This window comes from Pelobates fuscus, chromosome 3 (assembly GCF_036172605.1).
Source record: "Pelobates fuscus isolate aPelFus1 chromosome 3, aPelFus1.pri, whole genome shotgun sequence".
In the NCBI taxonomy this organism is placed as follows: Eukaryota; Metazoa; Chordata; class Amphibia; order Anura; family Pelobatidae; genus Pelobates; species Pelobates fuscus.
Window position 1 is genome coordinate 337,326,932 of NC_086319.1, and position 20,678 is coordinate 337,347,609.

At 37.7% G+C, this 20,678-nt stretch overlaps 1 protein-coding gene across 1 annotated transcript in view; it reads left to right on the top strand.

Annotated features, from left to right (window-relative positions):
• Positions 1–20,678, top strand: part of UNC13C (unc-13 homolog C) — a 507,695-nt gene that overhangs the window by 420,515 nt on the left and 66,502 nt on the right. Inside the window, exons 26-28 of the mRNA XM_063449078.1 lie at positions 1,303–1,391; positions 4,095–4,244; positions 10,531–10,654. Coding sequence (XP_063305148.1) covers positions 1,303–1,391; positions 4,095–4,244; positions 10,531–10,654 — 363 coding nt within the window. The remainder of the gene's footprint in view (positions 1–1,302; positions 1,392–4,094; positions 4,245–10,530; positions 10,655–20,678) is intronic.

Genomic DNA, 20,678 nt, shown 5'->3' on the forward strand with positions numbered 1-20,678 from the left:
GTTGATATCTGTAACTGTCATGGAGAATGTGAAAATTGTAACATAATTTAAAATGATCACCGTCAAACTGAAAAAAAGTTGAAAATAATTATTGTATTACTGATAAACTGATATATGAAAGGTAAAAAGTTAGGAACGGTGCTAATTATATTTATACCATAAGGAACATAAGGATGAGCATAACAAAGTAGTGTAAATATAAATATTGATGGTGGTGCTGCCTTGCAAGAGCAGATCAGTCTGTAGACTCTAAAAACTTCACCCGTTAGAAGCATTAGAATTAGTATTCAATCAATATATAAATATAGATTTTTTTAAATCTTTTTTTACTGTTCCTGCTAGTTTTCCCTCCATTAGTTATTTTTTCTTACTTTATCTGTGAAACAAATGGCAGTCTAATGTTCTTACCAGTATACTGCAAAATATATACATTATAATATTACATATAATTAACATTATATTATGTATATATTTTACTGCACAGCGATTGGTCAATTTTGACACCTTTTTGGTACTCCTGATTCAGATTCCAAATCAAAATCTATGTTCGAAAATTCTGCTGAGCTGAACCATCATTCAGCCAAAATTCAGGTGTTCCTGAAAAAATTTTTGGAAAAAAAAAGGTTTGCCCGCACCAAATTTTCTTGCTGTGCACAGGTCTACAAAGCATGACTGTTGGATGTGAGTCTCAGTAAGGATCTGTCCTGCAAAAGAAAGTATGTTAGATGATAAACACGACAGCTCTCAAATTCCTACATAATTGTTTATTTTGTTTCACTGGTTACATTTGTAATTTGTCTAGAGTATACAAATACCAAGTTTTCCCTCTAAGAACTCAGTTTTCTATTTTTGGATAAGCTTTTGTAATTATCACAATCTGTTTGAAAAACGTCTCCTGTGATTGTCTACAAAAACTCCTATTTACGTTAATGGGGAGTTCGGTAGATAAGTCATTTGAAAAGTTTTTCTAACAAATTGTGATAATAGGAAAAAAAATATCAAATTGAGGTCCAAGTTACAGTTGGAAGGTGAAACGCTCCAATCTGTTTCTCATCACGATATTCCAATTTCAACTTCCTAGTTGCTCACTTTTATTACTTCTCCATCTCTCATGCTCAGTGACCATGTTGGCTTATATGCCTTCAACCAAACTTTACCAGACCCCTATCTTTTACTTCCATGTCAACAAACTTATATAATGTAATTGTATTAATATATTTTATGATGCCTGGTTTTTAAACAATAAATATAGAAATTGTTGTAACATATACTTACCATTAAAATACATGGTCTTTTCTACAGTTGGACCTTGATGCAAGCGCGATGCTGAAAGATCTTCAGGTGAAGCTCAGTACCGTGCTGGATGAATTAAGTTGTACATTTGGTGAGAGGTAAGCCATGCTAATCTAATATGTGCAAAGTACATTTTCCGTAAAGGAGCTTGAATTAATTCATGACATTAGGATGGAAATTTTTCCAAATATCGTTTCATTCAAAATGAGCAATTTCTGAACTTCAGCTGAAACAAAATTTGAAACGCAACCAATCAAAACAAAACAAATATTTTTACTCGTGCACATCCATATTACAGGTATATATGCCTGTAATGCTGAAAACAGACATTATATAGCAGCAACATACTGCTGTCTACTTTTTTAACTTTTTTAAGGTAAGGGCTAATACTGGATTAGGGTTAATGCTGTTTTATGGTTAGGAATAGTGTAGGGTTAGGTTTATACAGCTAGAGTTAGTGTAAGCATAGAATTAAGGGTAGGGTTAGTAGATTGTTAGGGGGTTTTAGTTTTAAGTTAGCGTTAACAACCGAAAATGTATTAGCAATCTAGGCATATGAGGTATTTAACAATCAGTACCAAAATGTAAATCTATTTTGATCTACTAGTTGATTTGTTAAAACTATTATAAGCAAAATTGTGAAAACATGCATTTGTCCCCATTTATAACATTATATTCACACTTAATGTGTTAGGTGTGTGTATATATCTATATATATATATATATATATATATATACTAAAAGAAATACATTTAAAAGACAATATATAATATATATGAGGGCACCTAAAGAGAAACCCTAAAATTACAGTTGAACACACACATTCTGCAAATTCTAGGTTTTGTGTTGGTTCAGAACGTGGAATCCTTAAAGGACTACTGCAACCACCATGACCACTTTAGTGATTTGAAGTGGTCATGGTGGTAGGAGCCTGGATGTGCAGTGTTATTGCCAATTGTGTGCTGAGGGCTAGTTACACCCCAAGCCCATGTAATGTCTATTCTGTGCATAATTTACATCTGTCATCAGCGCGCACTGCATACTGCTGACAGATATAACTGCTTCTCCCTTGCAGGAAGAGCCTGCAAGGGTAAACTTGTATCTGCCCCTCCTCTCCCCACAGCAAATTTAGCCCTCCCTGCCTCCCTATCCACTGCTGCAATATTTTTTTAATCCTGCTCTCCCTCCTTCATGTGCCCCGTACCCTTTCCTCTCTCTTTGCAAGCTCACAGTGCAAGCACGTTAAATCATCCAATCAGAGGCTTCTCTATTATAAACCTTTAACTGGAACTTAGCGCAGCTCCCGTGACATCATAAAAGGGTGCGCTGAGCATTAGGGAATTATTCTATTAGTACAAAAAGGGGTTCGAGAAACCCTTCAAGGATTAATGATTGTTTTCAAAATAACTTGTGTATGTTTGTGTATGGCATATTCATTTCTATCTATCTACATTAAGTGTAACATTATGTAAATGTCTAAAATGAATTCAAAGGAGCAAAAAATGAAGAGGCAGTTTACAAAATTAATACAAGGAATGGAGGATTTTTGTTAAGAAGCAAAGTTAACAAATTGAAATTGGTTAATTTTAGGAAAACAGTGCCTCAGAGGGGATATGATCGCATTATACAAATATATTCAGGGCTAAAAATCTATTCATAAATAGGGCTATACACAGGACACTAGCTCACACATTTAGACTGTAAGGAAGGAGATATAGTCTAAGGCAAAGGCAATGTTCCTATTTACAGTAAAAACAATAAGGATTTGCAATTCTCTGCCTGAAGAGGTGGTTTTATCATTGTCTTTACAGCTGCTTAAAGAGAGACTGCATGAATACTTGCAAACATAGAATATACAGGGATATAATTTTGGATGAGAGATCTGAGTGCAATTCTGGGGTCAAGAAGGATATTTATTTTCGTAGTTTGCTGCAAAATTGGAAAGTGCTTCCTGTTTGCTTTGTTCTTTGCCTTCTTTTGGATCAACATCGAAAACAGATGTGTGAAAGGCTGCACTTGATGGATGCTATGTAACTATGTAACTCAAAGCACCATACCCAATACAGCTTAAATACCATAACCAATACAATGGCCACCCCCCATTGCCAGTAGTCAAACCCTTTTACGTGTAGACTACCTCCAATACTGAGAGCTGCTCAGGAACTTCTGTTACCTCTCCTGAGATAAGCCCTGCTCATGATTGCTCTCAGCCAATAAGCTAAGATTGCACAGTAGTACTTAGCTCAGATAGAGAGCTCTGCCCCTCCAGATAAGTATTCAAAACTAAAACAATTTGACTGTTTCTAATGGGGGGTACTCATGAGCTGTACTGGTATGGTGCTTGGTGATGTCATTTAAATCAGACATTTAACAGTATATATAATCCCTGAAGAATTGCACACACAGTTTGAAACAAAAAACAAACTGTCGAACATTCTTCATAGCAATAAATATGTAGTTTGAATGCAAATACTATGAATCAAAATCAGATTCAAATGTCTATGTAGAATTGTTGTAATTTGTATAGGAATTCCACAGAACAAAATGTTTTGTAAATATGTGTCCTAAATATAAATACATATTATTACTGACAGGCAAAATATTAAATCAGCTTGGTTGTATAATGGACAATCTCATAAATAATGTCCTAAATGTGTGCCAAATGGTGGTGAAGATTAACAAAGGAATGAGGGAAAATGTGACCTGTAAGAGTCTTGTTTGTTGGCCTATCATGTTGTCTATCACATTATTATTTAAATTTTTCTTTCTAAACCTTGTATTCCACACTCTTCTGCTCCCAGTTTCCAGATTGTTATTGAGGATTGTGTGAGACAAATGAGCATGGAATTAAATCAGATGAAAGGAAACGGGGCCACTTCTGCAAACCGGAACAGTGCAGCTGTCGATGCGGAAATTGTGCTTCGTCCCCTAATGGATTTTCTGGATAAAACGTTAGTATTTATTATCCTCTTAAATACATTTCCAAAAAATACAAATTGGGGAAAAGATAGCAACATATCTGAGAAAGAAAAATATTTAAATGGAGACTTAATTACCCAAATCCAAAAACAAATAACCTACAGTTTATAAGATATATGCTAATGAAAAATATGCGTTTTTAATTGGGGGTAGATCTAAAAACAGCTTGCAAAAGCTGTAAATCCTTTGTCTGAAGCCTTTGCAAGCCATCCCCTGCAAACCCAGCCCAGCCTTTCTGTGGTTGTCCAATCACAGACTTCCCAATGCAGCTCAATGAGAAGTCTTTGCAAGGCAGGTGCTCTTGGCAATCGCTGCCTCTTGAGTTTAGCTCCACTGATGTAACCAAACCAGGAAGTAACATAACTAGTTGTCTGATTGACAGCCATGGAACTGTAACAAGGTTAATTTACACTGATCAGGCACAACATTTAAGCCACCTGCCTAATATTGTGTAGACCCCCTAGTGCTGCCAAAACAGCTCGTGGAATGGACTCCACAAAACTTCTGAACTTGTTTTGTAGAATCTGGCACCAAGACATTAGCACACCAAATTATGCAAAAACATAGATCTTATGTAACACATTAAGTACACAAAATAGTTGATGTATGAAATAAAGTACATTACAAACAGATACATACAAGGTGAGCCTCAATAAAGTGCTACCACATAACCCAACCAGTGTTTTATCACATGTACTGACCTAGGGCTGGAGACCAAAACACCCCAACATTTTTATATATTATATAAAATTGCAGTTTGTCCATAATTTGGTGTGCTATGGATCCTTTTTAGTACATACATGTGGTCTTGGTGTGGTAACAAAGAATTTTATCCCATTTTAGCACCCTGATTTTAGCACTAGATTAGGTGCATGTTACACTGGTTACCCAAATCATATGGCCAAGATATTAGCAGCAGATCCTTTAAGTTGCAAATTGGGGCCTCCATGGACAGGATTTGTTGTCCCAGCACATCGCACAGATGCTCCATCAGACTATGATCTTGGGAATGTGGTGGCCAAGGTAACACATTAAACGCTTTGTCATGTTCCTCAAACCTGGATTTGTGAATAATTTTTGCATGTGCATTATCCTGCTGAAAGAGGTCACTTCATTCAGTAAACACCACTACCATGACGGGTGCAATTGTTCTGCAACAATCTCTAGTTGGGTGAAGCATGCCAAAGTAACAACCATATGAATGCCAGGACCCAAGGTTTCCCAGCAGTGCACTGCCCAGAGCCTTAAACTGCCTTCATTGGACTCCCCTAGCCCAATAGTGCATCCTGCTGCAATCTCTTCCACAGGTAAACAATGCCTCATATGCAGCAAAAATGTGTGTTCCAAAAAATGTCTTTCATAACTATTATTACATTTTTAAGAAATTTGAGCTACAGTAACTCCACTGTATGATCTAACCACACAGGCTAACCTTTATTCCCCAAGTGCATCAATGAGCCTTGGGCACCCAAGATTCTGATGCTGGTTCACCAGTTGTCCTTCCTTGCACCACTACTAACCTCTGCATACTGGAAGCACCCCATCAGACTTGCCATTTCGGAGATGCTCTGACCTATCACTTTTCTGCCCTTACAAAGTTACTCAGATCTTTTTGCTTGCCCATTTTTCCTTCTTCCAACACGTGAAATTCAAGAACTGACTGTTCAATTGCTGCCTAATATATCCCCCCCATTTAAAGGTTCCATTGTAATGATATAATCAATATTATTAACTTCACCTGTCAGTGTTTTTAATGTTGTGGTTGATCAGTGTATAAAAGTGCAAATTTGTATTGTAAAATGAAAAGAAGAGGGCACACTCTTCACACATAAAGCAATTCAGCAAGCTGGAGTTTGGTGTGTCCCTTTTAACAGGACTGCATCTACCACTCATTACCTGCAGCATAGATGGTTTATAGTTTTTTTTTTTTTTTTTAAACATTTCAAAGTGAACAAATTGGATATATTTACAAAATAGTGGATTGAAACCTGAATTGCACATTTTAAGCTGACCTAGAAAATGTTTCTAAACTAATTTCCCCAAATACTTTAAAACTTGACTTCCTCCTCCAGTGAAGTCAACAATTCTGATGACTTATGTTGAACAGGATACTTCTCATGGAGAATAATTAAATACACATGACTCCTTATGATTATTATTATTATTATTATTATTATTATTAGTGGCAATTGCCATTATCCAACAATGTAATTAAACATTAAATATAATGAGAAGCATTAGCAATAGCTAGCCACATTCAGCATCATCAAGCTGCAAATATGATTTTTATTTTTTCTGTGATGAAGTTGGTCGAACATTGAAAGATATAAGTAGGAAGTGACTCAAGTGGCTTTCTGTTTGATTGCCACTAGAGTCTTTCCCAAATGTAAACATTGCTGTTTCTCATAAATGATAATATATTGCACCGTCAGAGGAAAGTTAGAGCATTTATGCACCAAATAACTCAATTTAAAATGTATTCATTTTGGTACTTTAAATGTTTTTATTTATTTTTGTTCACCATAATCCACTATACAGTCACAGTGCTTACAAATTATATGGCACAACCCTACATTTGAGCAGAGATTTTATCTCGTCCTATCTTTATGAGGAACTAAACTGTTGTGGTAGACCAGGGGTGCCCAAAAAAGGTAGATCCCCAGATGTTGCAGAACTACAACTTCCATGGTGCTTTGCATGCCTTTAGAATGAGAAAGCATCATGGATGCTGTAGTTTAAAAAAATCCGGGGATCTACCTTTTGGGCGCCCCTGTTGTAGACTGTGTCCTAACACTCTGTAAGAGCACCTTAAGCCTTGCATATTATGTACCAGCAGGAACTGCTCCCACCCAGGTATATGATAATGATATGCAAGGATAGGTGCAAATATGTATATATTGAGCAAAAGGTAAAACAAAATATGGACTACAGGAGATAGTGGTGTAAACAAGGATTGGATACAGGGGATTGATTTATGGGGAGAAGAATGATTGGCAAAATATAGGTGGAAAAAGACTCTAGGAAAAGACGGTAGGCATCAGAGATTGTGGAGAAACATGGATAAAGACTGTTGAAGAAAGGTCAAAGGTAAAGAGACTATCAGGGTTATTCACTAAAATGAGAATTCAAAGTGAATTGTAAATTTAATTTCAAATTTAAAGCCAGAGTAGATGATCTGTAAGCATAGCTGAATTTTTCCAAATTGGCTATTTTGACCCTAAATTTAAAATTCTCTTTGAATTCATTTGAATTCTCACTTTAGTAAATAAACCTGTATGAAAAAAAAAAATCACTTAGTGAATAAGGGACACTCTAAAAAAGGGGTTTATAAAGTGAGCTGGAGGGATCCACGACTCGTTTGGTCTATTGCAAGTAGGAAAAAGGATAATTAGCAAATATAAAAAAAAAAATTGTCATTTCACAAGGCCCCATAAAATTCTGAGACTCATGGATCTCAGTTTTCACAACAGTTTAACTCATCTACCGACCCTTCTCCAACCTGTTCCTGTGCTTGAGGCAAGTCATGTTTTTTTTTTTTTATTCTTTAACCCCTTAAGGACACATGACGTGTGTGACACGTCATGATTCCCTTTTATTCCAGAAGTTTGGTCCTTAAGGGGTTAAACACCCCTTTTTCTATTCTATTCAGTTTATATCATGGTCTGACCATTTTATACCTGTCTGTTCTCAGTGATTGTAGATTTACTGCTATATTTGGCTCATATTTTAAAATGCTACATATAGGATGTAGAATAGAATAAGAAATAAAAGTAAACTTTTATTTTCGCAACAAAAACATTTAATTGCAAAACACTATCATTAATATTTTTATTTTAACACATAACATATCAAATTTATCAGTAAGATTTACAAATGTCTCATTTTAATATAATCATTTTTAATGTTATTTTCTGAAGTTAGAATTGTTTTGAAATCAAGCTGAATTCAAAGTAAATTTAAAATCCAAGGTCAAATTAGCCATACCGCATGCGTAATTGATAAGAGATTTTTTTTCCAGTTTGGGTACTTTAGCCATAATTTTTAAAATTGCTTTGAATTTCGAACAATTATCACTTTGGTGAATAACTCTTCTTGAGGTTTAAGCATTAGCGTAAAGCACTTGTATCATGATTGTTCTTGACCATTTTATAGCCTCTTTTTGTGTCCTCATTGATAAAAAAAAAAAAAAAAACATTCTTAATGTGTATATTTGATTCAGCATCATCCTTTGGCCATTACTGCATTTCTCTGCCAAGGCTGAATGGCTCATGTGTGCTGTTTGAAGGATGAAACCTTGTTTTACTGTTTCCTGCAGACTATGTGCTGTTGAGTGATGACTGGCTGTGTATTGGAGACACTGTTTATTTCATCTTCACTATAAAACTTTTCCAAAATAATAAAATGAACAATTTTTTTTTCAAAAATGTAAGAGAGGAAATAGAAAGTAAAGTTTAGTTTCTACAGTACTGAATGTGGTCATAAAAACTATCCTTACTAAACAGAATATGCACCCATGTGCAGACTTATAACAACTTCACCGAAAGCTTCTGATAGTCTATAAGCTTTAACTTAAGACAGTGTTCTTAATACTATAGATCTTGAGAGTCACTAGCTTGGATGGTCCAATGCAGTGTTCATTTTGTTGATTAACAATTTTAGTCAAATTTTAGTCGACTTAAACTTTTTAGATTTTAGACTAAAATACAACTAAAACCAAAATAATTCAGATGACTAAAATACAACTAAAACTACAATGGCTTTATAGTCAAAAGACTATGTGTTTTTTTTGTTTGTTTTTTAAATGGGGTTCTATATGTGTTTTTCATGTGTGTAACTTCTGTCCTGTTGTATAATCATTTCTAAATAAAATTGTGTTTTTATTCTCTAACATTATAAGGGACCTTTTTGTGCCCTTTGGACTTTAAGTCCATTGGTAATTTCTGTACAAATTCTTTGCCCTTCACACAACAATAGCCCCTTAAAAGGGACATTCTTTCTTCTATAACTAGATTAAGACTAAAACAATTCAGATGACTAAAACACGACTAAAACTAAAATGGCTTTTTAGTCAAAAGACTATGACTAAAACTAAACTGAAATCTGTCACCAAAATGAGCACTGGTCCAATACATTTCTCAAGCTAAAATAAAGTAATCACGGGCAGCAGTTAGCCTTCTGTAGAGGATTGTGTACACACATGAACACACTCATATACACAAGCACACACACACGGACATTTAATCAATTTAAGTTCACAGGAGAAAGTAATTATAGTTACCCAACATTAATGCAACTAGAACAAATATTTAAAAATACTGCTAAAAATACAGACAGGTATCCAGACATGGAGAAAGACCAACTTAGCTCATATGAGAACTACCCGTACATATTGTACACACAGCTACAAATATCACACACAGCCTAGGCACTGGTGGTAATGTGATGTGGAAGGGTCAACAGGCACAAAGATAGCTTAGAAAGTGCTAAAAATTATACACAGTCCCTGTAAGAGGTCTCTGTATGCCCTTAGCGAGCTGCGTGTGCATACTTATAATTGAGTTTTGAATCCGGACATCTGCTCCATCTGTAAACCATTAAATATTTCAGTAAGTACTAAAACAGGATTCAGATACCACATACATTAATTTCAAAATATACATTTACTTTCACAATTTGATGTGGCTGAGCCCCTAGGAACATCCTGAAGACTTTCTTGTTTACCACAAACAAATACTAAGGAAAAATCAAAAAGTCCTGATAATGTCTTAGTAGTCTAAAGGACTACTCCGGGCACCACAACACCTTCACTACAATGAAGTTGTTATTGTGCTAGGAGGTCATTGGCACCATCTTACCTGAAAATGTTAAACCGAATGGGTAGCAGCACCAATATATTCCATAGAACCTCACAATAATAGAAATGGAATCATTGACAACAAGTAACCGACATATAGAATAATAAAAAAATAAAAGAGGTCACCGTGCAACACAGACACCTTAACCACTCATTAAGTTGTGTTCGTGCCTAGAGTACCCATATGAGTTAATTGGTAATGCTGAAACATCCACATGTTTTGACTTGCCTTTGAGTTAGAAACTTCTCTTGATCATATGTCTCATTGTCTGTCTGTGTGTTTGTAAAAATACTGAATAAAAGAAAATACATGAAATATCTTGGAGCTTTATGAATGAATTATAATCAAGGTTTATAAATAAAATTAAAAAAAAATAATGAATAAATGTCTAATTTTATTTCAGATTATCTGTCTCAGCCAAAATCTGTGAGAAGACTGTTTTGAAACGTGTTTTGAAAGAGCTATGGAAGTTGGTGCTTAACAAACTAGAAAAACAAATTGTACTGCCACCTTTAACGGATCAGAGTGTGAGTAATGTTTAATTAGTTGTATCTTGCAATAATCAGCTTTCTTGTTTATCTCCATGTATACATATGATCAATAGTCTGCACAACCTCAGCATGGTTAACGTGTCCATCAGGCTTTAGACTGAACCCAGTAAACGTGGATCCAGTGAGTTAACATCAGTGCTGTCAGAAACCTTACGTTTTAATTGATCAATGCACATATACATTTACACAACGGAATGTACAATGTTCACTAAATTCCAGGGACACGGGCTGTATTGATTTCTGACTTCTGTTTCAGAATTCTGGAGCTCAAAGTGAATAGGGCATAGACAAAAGGCCAAAAGCAGTTCTCACCTAAGATTCTTAACTAGCCAGGAGATGATCAGATTCAGATACACGTTTAGTCTGTTTGACCTTTCCATTGACTCATGAACATGTATCTTAACAGGAGCATTCAATAATTCAGACTCCAAGCGCTGTCAAGGAGGACAATGCGTGAACACATCAGTTTAGCACATTTAACTAAGAAAAATGCTTTTGAAAATCTGAAATCTCAAACCCTCTTAGAATACTATTTTTTGTTGTGCATTTATTTTCCCCTCAGCCAGAGCATATAACAGATTTTGCAACTCACACGGGACTGGATTTACAAAACAAAGTAGTGAAAATCTGACATTATGAACTGCAGATCACAGCAAATTCAAACACCAGTTAAATAAGCCCAGGAAGGGAATAAATATATCAGTCTGTTCTTTTGACTAGTTTTGACATTTGTTAGTCGTTTTGAAATGTTGCTCGCGAATCCATTAGTTGAGACATCACAGAGCTTTAGTTTGTATTGGATAAAAGCAAGCAGACATGCATAGATGGAATATTATTTGTGCTAGTGTGATACACAAAAATGACCTTTGCCTGGCTGGCTGGCTGACTGATCTGGTGATGGTTTGCTGAATATGCCAATAAATTCACTTGTGACACTGTAATAATCCGTAAACATTAATTTACAGACATTTAAAAAAAATAAAAATAAATAACCTCCATAAATGTTTATAAATTTATATATTTTACAAGAAGAGTTTAATTGTAGATGTACGGAACTGCTCTTAAAGGCAGAGGGTAAGCACCATAACCATTTGCTGTAGTGGTTGTGGTGTTTCCACTGTCCCTTTTGATATATCAATGGAAGGGTTTGAAAACCAGAAAACACAATTAAAACTAAATGCCTGTACCGTTAGACTGGAAAAGGACAGGCTAGATGGAACCATTGTATTTTGGCTACTACCAAATCTGTATGTCACTTTGTGATAGTTATATACACAGGTGTATTTGCTAAACTGCAGCGAGTAGTGAATTAAAATCTGAATGGTAAACTGTAAGGCTAAAATAGCTCATTCAGAAAAATTCTCCAACTCTTGACTACTTTGCCTATTTTTCGTAATTTCTAATTTGGATTTCAATTTTCTACATCAATGGAGTTTAGTGAAGTTATTCACTAAATTGGCATTTGTCACAAATTCACCAGCAAATTGAGCATGTTAGACTAAATCATCCAAGCTAGAAAAACTAACTGAATATGTTTTCACTACAATCTTAAAAGCTGTGTTTTAATAGTTATAGGCAACCAGTTAATTGTTTGATACACAGATTCATACTTTCAATTTTCATATCAATATGTTCTTACAGAAAGGACTGCACCGCAATAATATTGCTCTGTTTAAAAACAGCAGAGAAAAAAAAAAAAATTTGATTTCTTGTCATTTGTTTTTCACCACTTGGTATAGGATAGTATAACAATGATGCAAAAAAATGTCACAAGATAAGAGTGGATATTAAGTTGCCATGATAACGGTGCATTGTTTAAGCTGGATCAGTTCTGCAGAAAAGTGCTAAATTTAGCATTCAACAGTAGTCAACAGAAGCCTTATTGTTCTCCATATTTAGGGCATTACCATAATATTACCTCAATTTTTACCTTGATAATGTCCCCCTTGAATCAAGTACATGGACAGATGTGAACATCTGGACGTAAACCTTCTTTTCCTCTTTCCTACGTGTTTCTAAAACATAAAATAGACCATTTGTTACATTTATTTGCTTTTTATCTGTTATATGAGCTGAAGTGATGGTTTTGTCATCTGCGGTGATATAAAGCCATACAGAGCATGCCTTGCAAAGCTGCCAAAAGCCACTAGTAATTACAGTTCTTAGGATAATTGTGATCTAACACATGTTAACATTACATTGTAGTGGAATGCTAAGCAGATGGTTAACACAAAAGGGGTGGTATTCGCGTATACCATTATGACAGACTCTGGCTTGATTTTCGTCTTGTTTATCCTAGCTCCATTTAAATAATTGTTGTGTGTAGGCAAAACTACCAAATGTTATAAGTGGCATGTTAAAGGGTATTGAAGTGAAAGCAAGGAACACGCAATTCAGATACAGTGGGATGGCTTGATAAGTAGCACGCCGGCTGTATAATCCCTAATAGCTGTTCAAACCTCAGAGAAGCAGTTATTATGTCAGGCAGGGTCTACTTAACCTTTAATCCTTCTGGGGTCAATAGAATGTGTACTGTAATGTAATATTATTATCTTTAAAAAGGGAATTCTTCAAATCAAACAAAAGTTAAAGGGGCACTATAGTCACCAAAACAACTTTACCTTAATGAACCAGTTTTTGTGTATAGATGATGCCCCTGAAGTTTTTATCTCCTGCTCTGTAAATTGAACTTTAATTACATACAGGAGACTCATGCAGTGTCAAGCAAGATATTAACACAACAGGGAAGTGTAAACATCAGATGACTCTTTACAGGAAGTGTTTAGGAAGAATATGTGTGCCACATGCTGGAGGTATGGCTAAGGCTGCATAAACAAAGTGTTTTAACTCCTAAATGGAAGATAATTGAGCAGTGAGATGGCAGGGGCATGATGTATACACCAACCATGCTTCATTAGGCTAAAGTTGTTTTGGTGACTATAGTGGTTCTTTAAATATGCATAAGAAAGGTGAATTACAACCATTTTCAAGTTTGTACCAGAGTATTGATATTAATCATATCCAACTAAATAGTATCATTTTTATTGAAGTTTGACTTGGATAAATATCCACTAGGTTATGTCACTAGTTTATTATAAAAAATATATATTTATATAAACTAGTATTATCACCAATGCATTGAACACCATCATATACCTGTGTAGTATATTAAAGTATATATATATATATATATATATAAAAACCAAATAATCTTGCACTCCACCTGATCCGTAGTCCAATGGCCGGTGCTTGTCAGCCAAAATACAACGAAAGATTCAAAGATAGCACTCCAGGGACTTGATAAAATGTAACTTTTATTTTTCTCACTAAAACATCAAAGGTGTCAACGTTTCAGCTTGATCCCCTCAAGCTTTCGTCAGGACATACTGTGCAGACAAATAAACCCACATATATACCATACAGATAATGATAACTCACCACACTTGTGAAGCCTCTGACTCCATGGACGCCCGGACCGGGACTGCCGCGGGCTACCCGACGTACGTCTGCAGCCGCACGGCGTCACGCTCAATGACGCGGCCAAGGGTCATCACCATGGTGACATATAGCAACAATTATAAAAGAGCAACCATACACATAAATCGTGCAATTAAAAGTATTCAACTAAACTATTTTACGCTAGGGGAATCAATTACTTAAACATTAGTCACACTGGCAGCATAGAATAGTAACTACTGCAATGAATATCATTCATAATGTATAAACTGGACTCATAGAAAGCAGGGCTGAAAACCAACAGGAATGCTAGTAACTCTGAGAAAGTTCAGACAAAACTAATCAAAAACATCTTTAAACATCATTATAAGGGCATATGTCCCACTAGAATTCACTCCACAAAAGATCGCTAGGATAGGGGTAGATCGCCTAACTGATTCCAAAATAGACTCCACAATTAAACTCACTGGAGATTGGCCAGTTACTAGATAATAATAACTACTAATGATCTCAAAATTAATCACACTGGCCGCATAGAACGGTAACTGATGCACTATATTCGATTTCTTAGTATATACAACGGACTCAAACAAAGCCAATACGAGATAACAAGATTATTTAACAAAAGGGTAACACACAAATGCATGAGCACATGTATCACCAGAGTTAACTAAATCAAAGTTGTTTAAGATAGGGGTGGATCACCTAAATGGTTCCAAATAGACTACCCAATTAAACTAATACTATTTCGAACAACGCGCTGAGGTTTTGTCGAAGTTATCTAGGGAACTAGTCTCAGGTGGCCAACTATCGTAAACCCATTCATCCCCAAATATTGCTGCATACCCAACTGAAGCGGCGGCGTCAGTCCAAACCACTGGAGAATCATCGGAGATGGGAGGGATGAATAACGACCTGCCGTTCCACGAGGATAAGAACAGTTCCCACATAGCTAGGTCAGCCCTTGCAGAACTGTCTAAACTGATCTTAGTGTCATCGTCAGGGAGGCCGTGGAGTAGCGAGAGCAACCTGGAGATGAAAGATCTGCCTTGCGACATAATACTCATGGCAAAGTTAAGAGAGCCCAAGAGAGACTGTAACTCTTTCCTGGTGCATGACCCGAGGTTGGTGCAGGTGCGAATGTAATCTAGAATCCTATCTACTTTGACCTGAGGGAGGCTGGCTTGCATGGTTTCCGAATTGATCGTGATACCTAAGAAGGTGATTTCAGTTTTAGGACCTTCTGTCTTATTAGAGGCTACCGGAACACCTAGTTCCTCGAATAAGGAGAGTGCCTTCTGCAGGCTGAGTGGTGTGCAGTAGTGAGGTTCGACGTACAGAAAGTCGTCGAGGTAGTGGATTACTACTGGGCACCTGCACTCGTTGAGTAAAAGCCAATTCAGGGTCTCTGCGAACATGTCGAAGAGTTTTGGGCTACTTTTAGAGCCAAAGGTCAGCCTGGTTGCAAAATAGTATTCCCCTTGCCACTTAACTCCGTGAAGGTGCCAGAGCGACTGCTTAATGGGTAGCAATTTGAAAGCATTAGAGATGTCCGTTTTGCTTAACCAAGCTGCCTTACCGAGGTTAATGATGGCCTGAATGGCATCGTCTATCCTAGCGTAATGTAGTGAGAATTCCTCCGATGGAATAAGGGAATTTAAACTTGGGGAGGTGGAAGAGTGCGGTGCCGAGAAGTCGATTATTAACCTCTTTTTTCGTTAAATTTACCCGTGGCTATGCCCAACGGACTTGTTCTCTAGGACGTGAAAGGAGGTGTGGCGAAAGGACCTATCATGAAGCTGCTACCCACCTCCTTATCGAGGAGATCCTTCAGAGAGGCTGGGTCAGACAACGCTGAATGCAGGTTAGGGCATTCTAGTGTGCCTGGAGGGAGTGCTACAAAACCTGTGTGAAAGCCTTTGGTGAAACCGGAGATGAGAAAGTCCGCCAAGTGTGAGGAAGGATGTGTAGTCAGGTAACGTTGCAAATTAGGTACGTTTATTGGTGTAATTGCCTTTTTCGGAAACAGTTTGTTCGGGCACATTGTTTTTGCGTGAGCCCTGAAACAGATAGAACAAACATGGAGCAACCTACAGGCGCTATAAGTACACCCCCCGTCATTAAAGTTATTGCAGACTTGCACTTTCCCAAGAAAAACTATAGGCCTGCCTAATTTGTCTTTAATATGCCTCTGACCAGAGTAGTCTGAGTTAGCAAAACTAGTAGACGGAGCTACTGCGGAACTGGGACAAAAATTGGAAGTGTGAGAAGCTGAAGCGCATATTGCACATGCTGGTGTCCTAAGCCCGGCGAAATGTCTACAAAATAATTCAGTGTCCAACTGACTCCAATCGGTGGGAGCGTTGAACTGTGCCAGTGATGCGGCTGATCTGGCTGAGAAAGACTTATGGTAGTCGTAGAACGCATAACCACCGTACTTGTAGGCAAGGTCCACCAGCTTGTGCAAGTATAAGTCCAGCTCTTCCCTGCGGAGTGGAAAAGAAGAGCAAATTACGTCCCTATACAACCCAAAGGCTAACACGAACTCGGGAATATTGAGTTTTTTGTTGAGCCTAGGGTCTCTAGCTCTCATCACCACGGAGATATCCTCGAAAGTGTAAGACCTGTTCTCGATGATATCCTGTGATGCGATGAGGAGGGAAGCTAAATTAACATCTTTCCCTTCAAGTATGTCCCGTTTAAGGTTCTGAGGGATCAAATGCACCGGATTAATTATGCTAGATTTTTTGACGGGAATAGTAGGGGGGTTACCTCCGGAGCCAGGCTCTGGTTGTACCAGCGGAACCGGGATTTCAGTAATGTTGGTCTGGCCGGAGGCTTCCAGGGTATCCAACCTGTCGCCTATGTTGGCTACGGAAGCCACCAAAGAGGTCATCATGCCCCGTAGTTCTGCCAGACTACTCTGGATAGTACCGTCAGAACTAGGGCCTGGCAAAACCTCTGCATTTTGGGGATTAAGCAAACGGAAGAGTTCTGCTTTCCTGGCAGTAGCCGGGAAGGGAATGCTCCTTCTCTTCAGCTCGGCCGTGATCTTTGAAATGGTCCAGGATCTGTAGCTGGATGAGGCACCAGGCTCTCCTGGCTGGACGCTAGACCTGGACGGGACGCTTGCAATAGACTGTTCATCGTCTTGCGCTGAAGCGGTGGACATGCTATGGGCATGAGAGAAAACGTAGCGTTAGAAGGAGAGAGAAGGGAAAGCTTAATTAATTGTTTATTTATTTAATTATTGAATTTGTTTTGTGAGCTGGTTGGCTAGCTAGTGCCGCAGTGGCGAAGCAATTAGACTAGGTTGATGACAGGTGAGGCCCTACTAATTGCCAAGCGGCTTGAGAGGCTCTATCTATGAGTTGGCGCGAGGGGATTTCGTGGCCACTGAGCGTAGTGGCGGGGCGTTGGCCTCTCGGTGAATTGTAAGCATAAGACAGATTGGGGGTGACAGGTGAGGCCCTCTCTATGCCACAATGCGAGGCGGCTAGCTATGATTTGGCCCGAGGGGCGTGGAACCTCCGAAGTGAGGATGGGTGATGGCCTCGCGGGACCATTAACCTAAGGCGAAGAAGCCGGGGGAAAACTACCGCTATTGGGCTCCTAAAAACCCTGAAACCAGCCACAACTAAACGGGATGGAGAAAATAGCCACGAGACTGAACGTGTTCGAATAGAGAGCGCTATCCTTACCTGAATGATTGAGATAGCGACAAGTAGTAGCCCAGACGACCCACAGAGTCAAAATACACCCTGTTAGCTTGTACTGCGGATGCCCCGAATTGTAGAGAAGGGACCCAGGTGACGTTTAAGAGAATATAAAAAATAAAAACAAAATTCAGGTTAGAAGCCCCCCACAGTTTTTTTGTTTTTTTTTTAAATTTTTTTTTTTTTTTTTATTTATTTTTTTTTTTTATTATTAATAAATACCTGTAAGATGATGCAACTTATAATGGCAGAATTACCCCCGGGGATATAGAAGGAGAGAACGCAGAGGAGACCCAAGAAGTCAGTAACCACGTGAAAATTTAGAGTCCAAAAGGCCAGCCAATTATATAACCAATTTAAATGACCAGAAGCATTCATGTGAATTCATGGCAAACAAACCGTTCCCCATGCCCCCCCACTTGTACCCCATATATATGAAAAACTAATCAACACAGGAGTGGTACACATAAATATACACGAACGAACATTTAAATATGCAAATGCGTAATTAATGAAAACGGGAAGGAAGCAGCCGAAACGGCATGCACACGTGAGGATGGAAAGGCATGCGTTTGAAACAAAACGAATGCGATGAACTGGGAAAGCTGGTGATGTGCGAATAGAGATCGTGAAGGGTGAGTAGAACGTGCACGGACTGAAAAGACTTACGGTTAGACGAACGAGAGATCGCTGAAGGCCGCGTGGGACAGCCAGGAACCGGCGGGCAGCGTGGCGCACGTCGCGGAGGAATGACGTCAGGCGGAACGAAAGCGGGAACTTCCGGATCGACGAAGACAGGTGAGTGGGGACTAGTTAGCTTATATAGGGCTGAAAATCCCTCCCACAATTTCAGGCAAAAGCCTTCTATATATATTCTTTAATATACTACACAGGTATATGATGGTGTTCAATGCATTGGTGATAATACTAGTTTATATAAATATATATATATATATATATATATATATATATATATAAAATATACACACAGAGACCCCTTTTGCTCATTCACGGACTGAGAGAGGGATATAGAGGGGAAACAAAAAGAGAGGACAGTATTTTAGGCCCCAGTGTCATGTGGCACTACGCTCAGACATTGGCTAAGCATGTTATAGTACATTATAGTACATTGAGCTAATAGCCTGCTCCGCTTTGATGAAATCCATAAAGATCAAAATAGGTGTTTGGGTTTAAATGCCTTTTATCGAGATTCATGATTTGTTTAATAAACAGCAATTGAAAGAGATTGCATATTCTCTTGCATCAGAATGAATATACCAGCTAGAATAGTGGACTGCAACCCCACAGCCAGCACACTTGGAAAGTTATTATGGGATATTTACATTATGTTAAGAGGATAAAGACAGCTTGTGGCACCTACACCTGATTTGCAACTGATACGGGATTTCTTCCACAATTCTTCCTGCAAATTACTGCCTCTCTGTTTGTGTAAATCTAATTTAAACATTGCCCTGTGACAAAGCACAGTCAGCAGAAGCTTTTCTTTCTGTAATTTATAAGACAATCCCAAGTGGTCTTTAGTGGCATATCTCTGTATTACACACAGTGTGCTGCAATTTTCTCCTCATTAACCCATCCTCAAGTCCAGGAGACAGACTGAATTCCCTTAGTTGCTATGTACAGCCTATGGCATTCTTTACAAATCAAAGTATTTATTTATTTGTTTATTTTGCTGGCGTCCCTATTAAATTCTAGAAGCATTACCCAAGGCACATGTGTGTCACTGTCTTGTAGTATGTTTTTAACCCTTGCTTGTTTCAGATTGTCACATTGCAATTCCTTCTAGCAGTTAAATGCTAATACAACCTCTGTCACTTCAATTACTTTTGAGTGCCAATGGAGCAAGCAAGTGTATTATATCACAATATGCCCCAGGTGGGGAAATAGAGAAAGAGTTTATATGTATGTATGTCCTAGAATGGAGCGCAATTTTTTTATTGTATATGCAACATATCAAACACCTGCACTTTAGGATCCAAGTAATAAGTACCCAGTCCTCAAAAAGTATTAAAAAAACGGGTTGATAATACTCCAGGGTTTTGGAATGAAAATAAATTCAGATTGTCAATAAAATGTTGAGATTTCAGTTTGGTCAACAACATAAGTTAACAAATATATATATATATATATATATATATATATATATATATATATATATATATATATATATAGAGAGAGAGAGAGAGAGAGAGAGATAAGAATACATGTGTACTCACCGTTTTATTGTGTTTAGTGCGCACACCAAAAATCGGGGTGTCCTCAGCCCTAGAACGTGGGCGTGCTCCCCCCCACTAAAAAGTTGCTTAAGTTGGCCTTTATGGTGGCTTGCGGTTTAGCTTGTTACCACAGCAAGTTCTAACACAATAAATTAATAGAAAGATAATTGGCTGTAAAAGCCTTACAGTCAGCAAGCAGATTGGTCAGATACATTGAGTTTAAGCAGTCTGATACATTTGATTTGGATGATCTAGAGTGTAGCAATATTGCCACACGCAAGAAACATAATTATAACTGTATCAAAACACATTGCATTCCATGTACATATAGTGTCAGTGAAACTGAGTCTCATGTTACATTCAAAAGGAGTGATGTACAGAGCAATGCCCAGCAAATCTCAGCTGAATGGATTGTCTGTCCATGAGTATTTCCCAGAAAATGGATGGACCTAAACTAATGCATTATGGGTACCGACAGTGCTATACGTGCCCAGTTACTGCTAAGGACTGATGAGCACAGCAATGTCCATCACATTTTGACCACCCGGACAGTGGGGCTACTCTACTACTGTTTTATTGTACAGTCAAGGG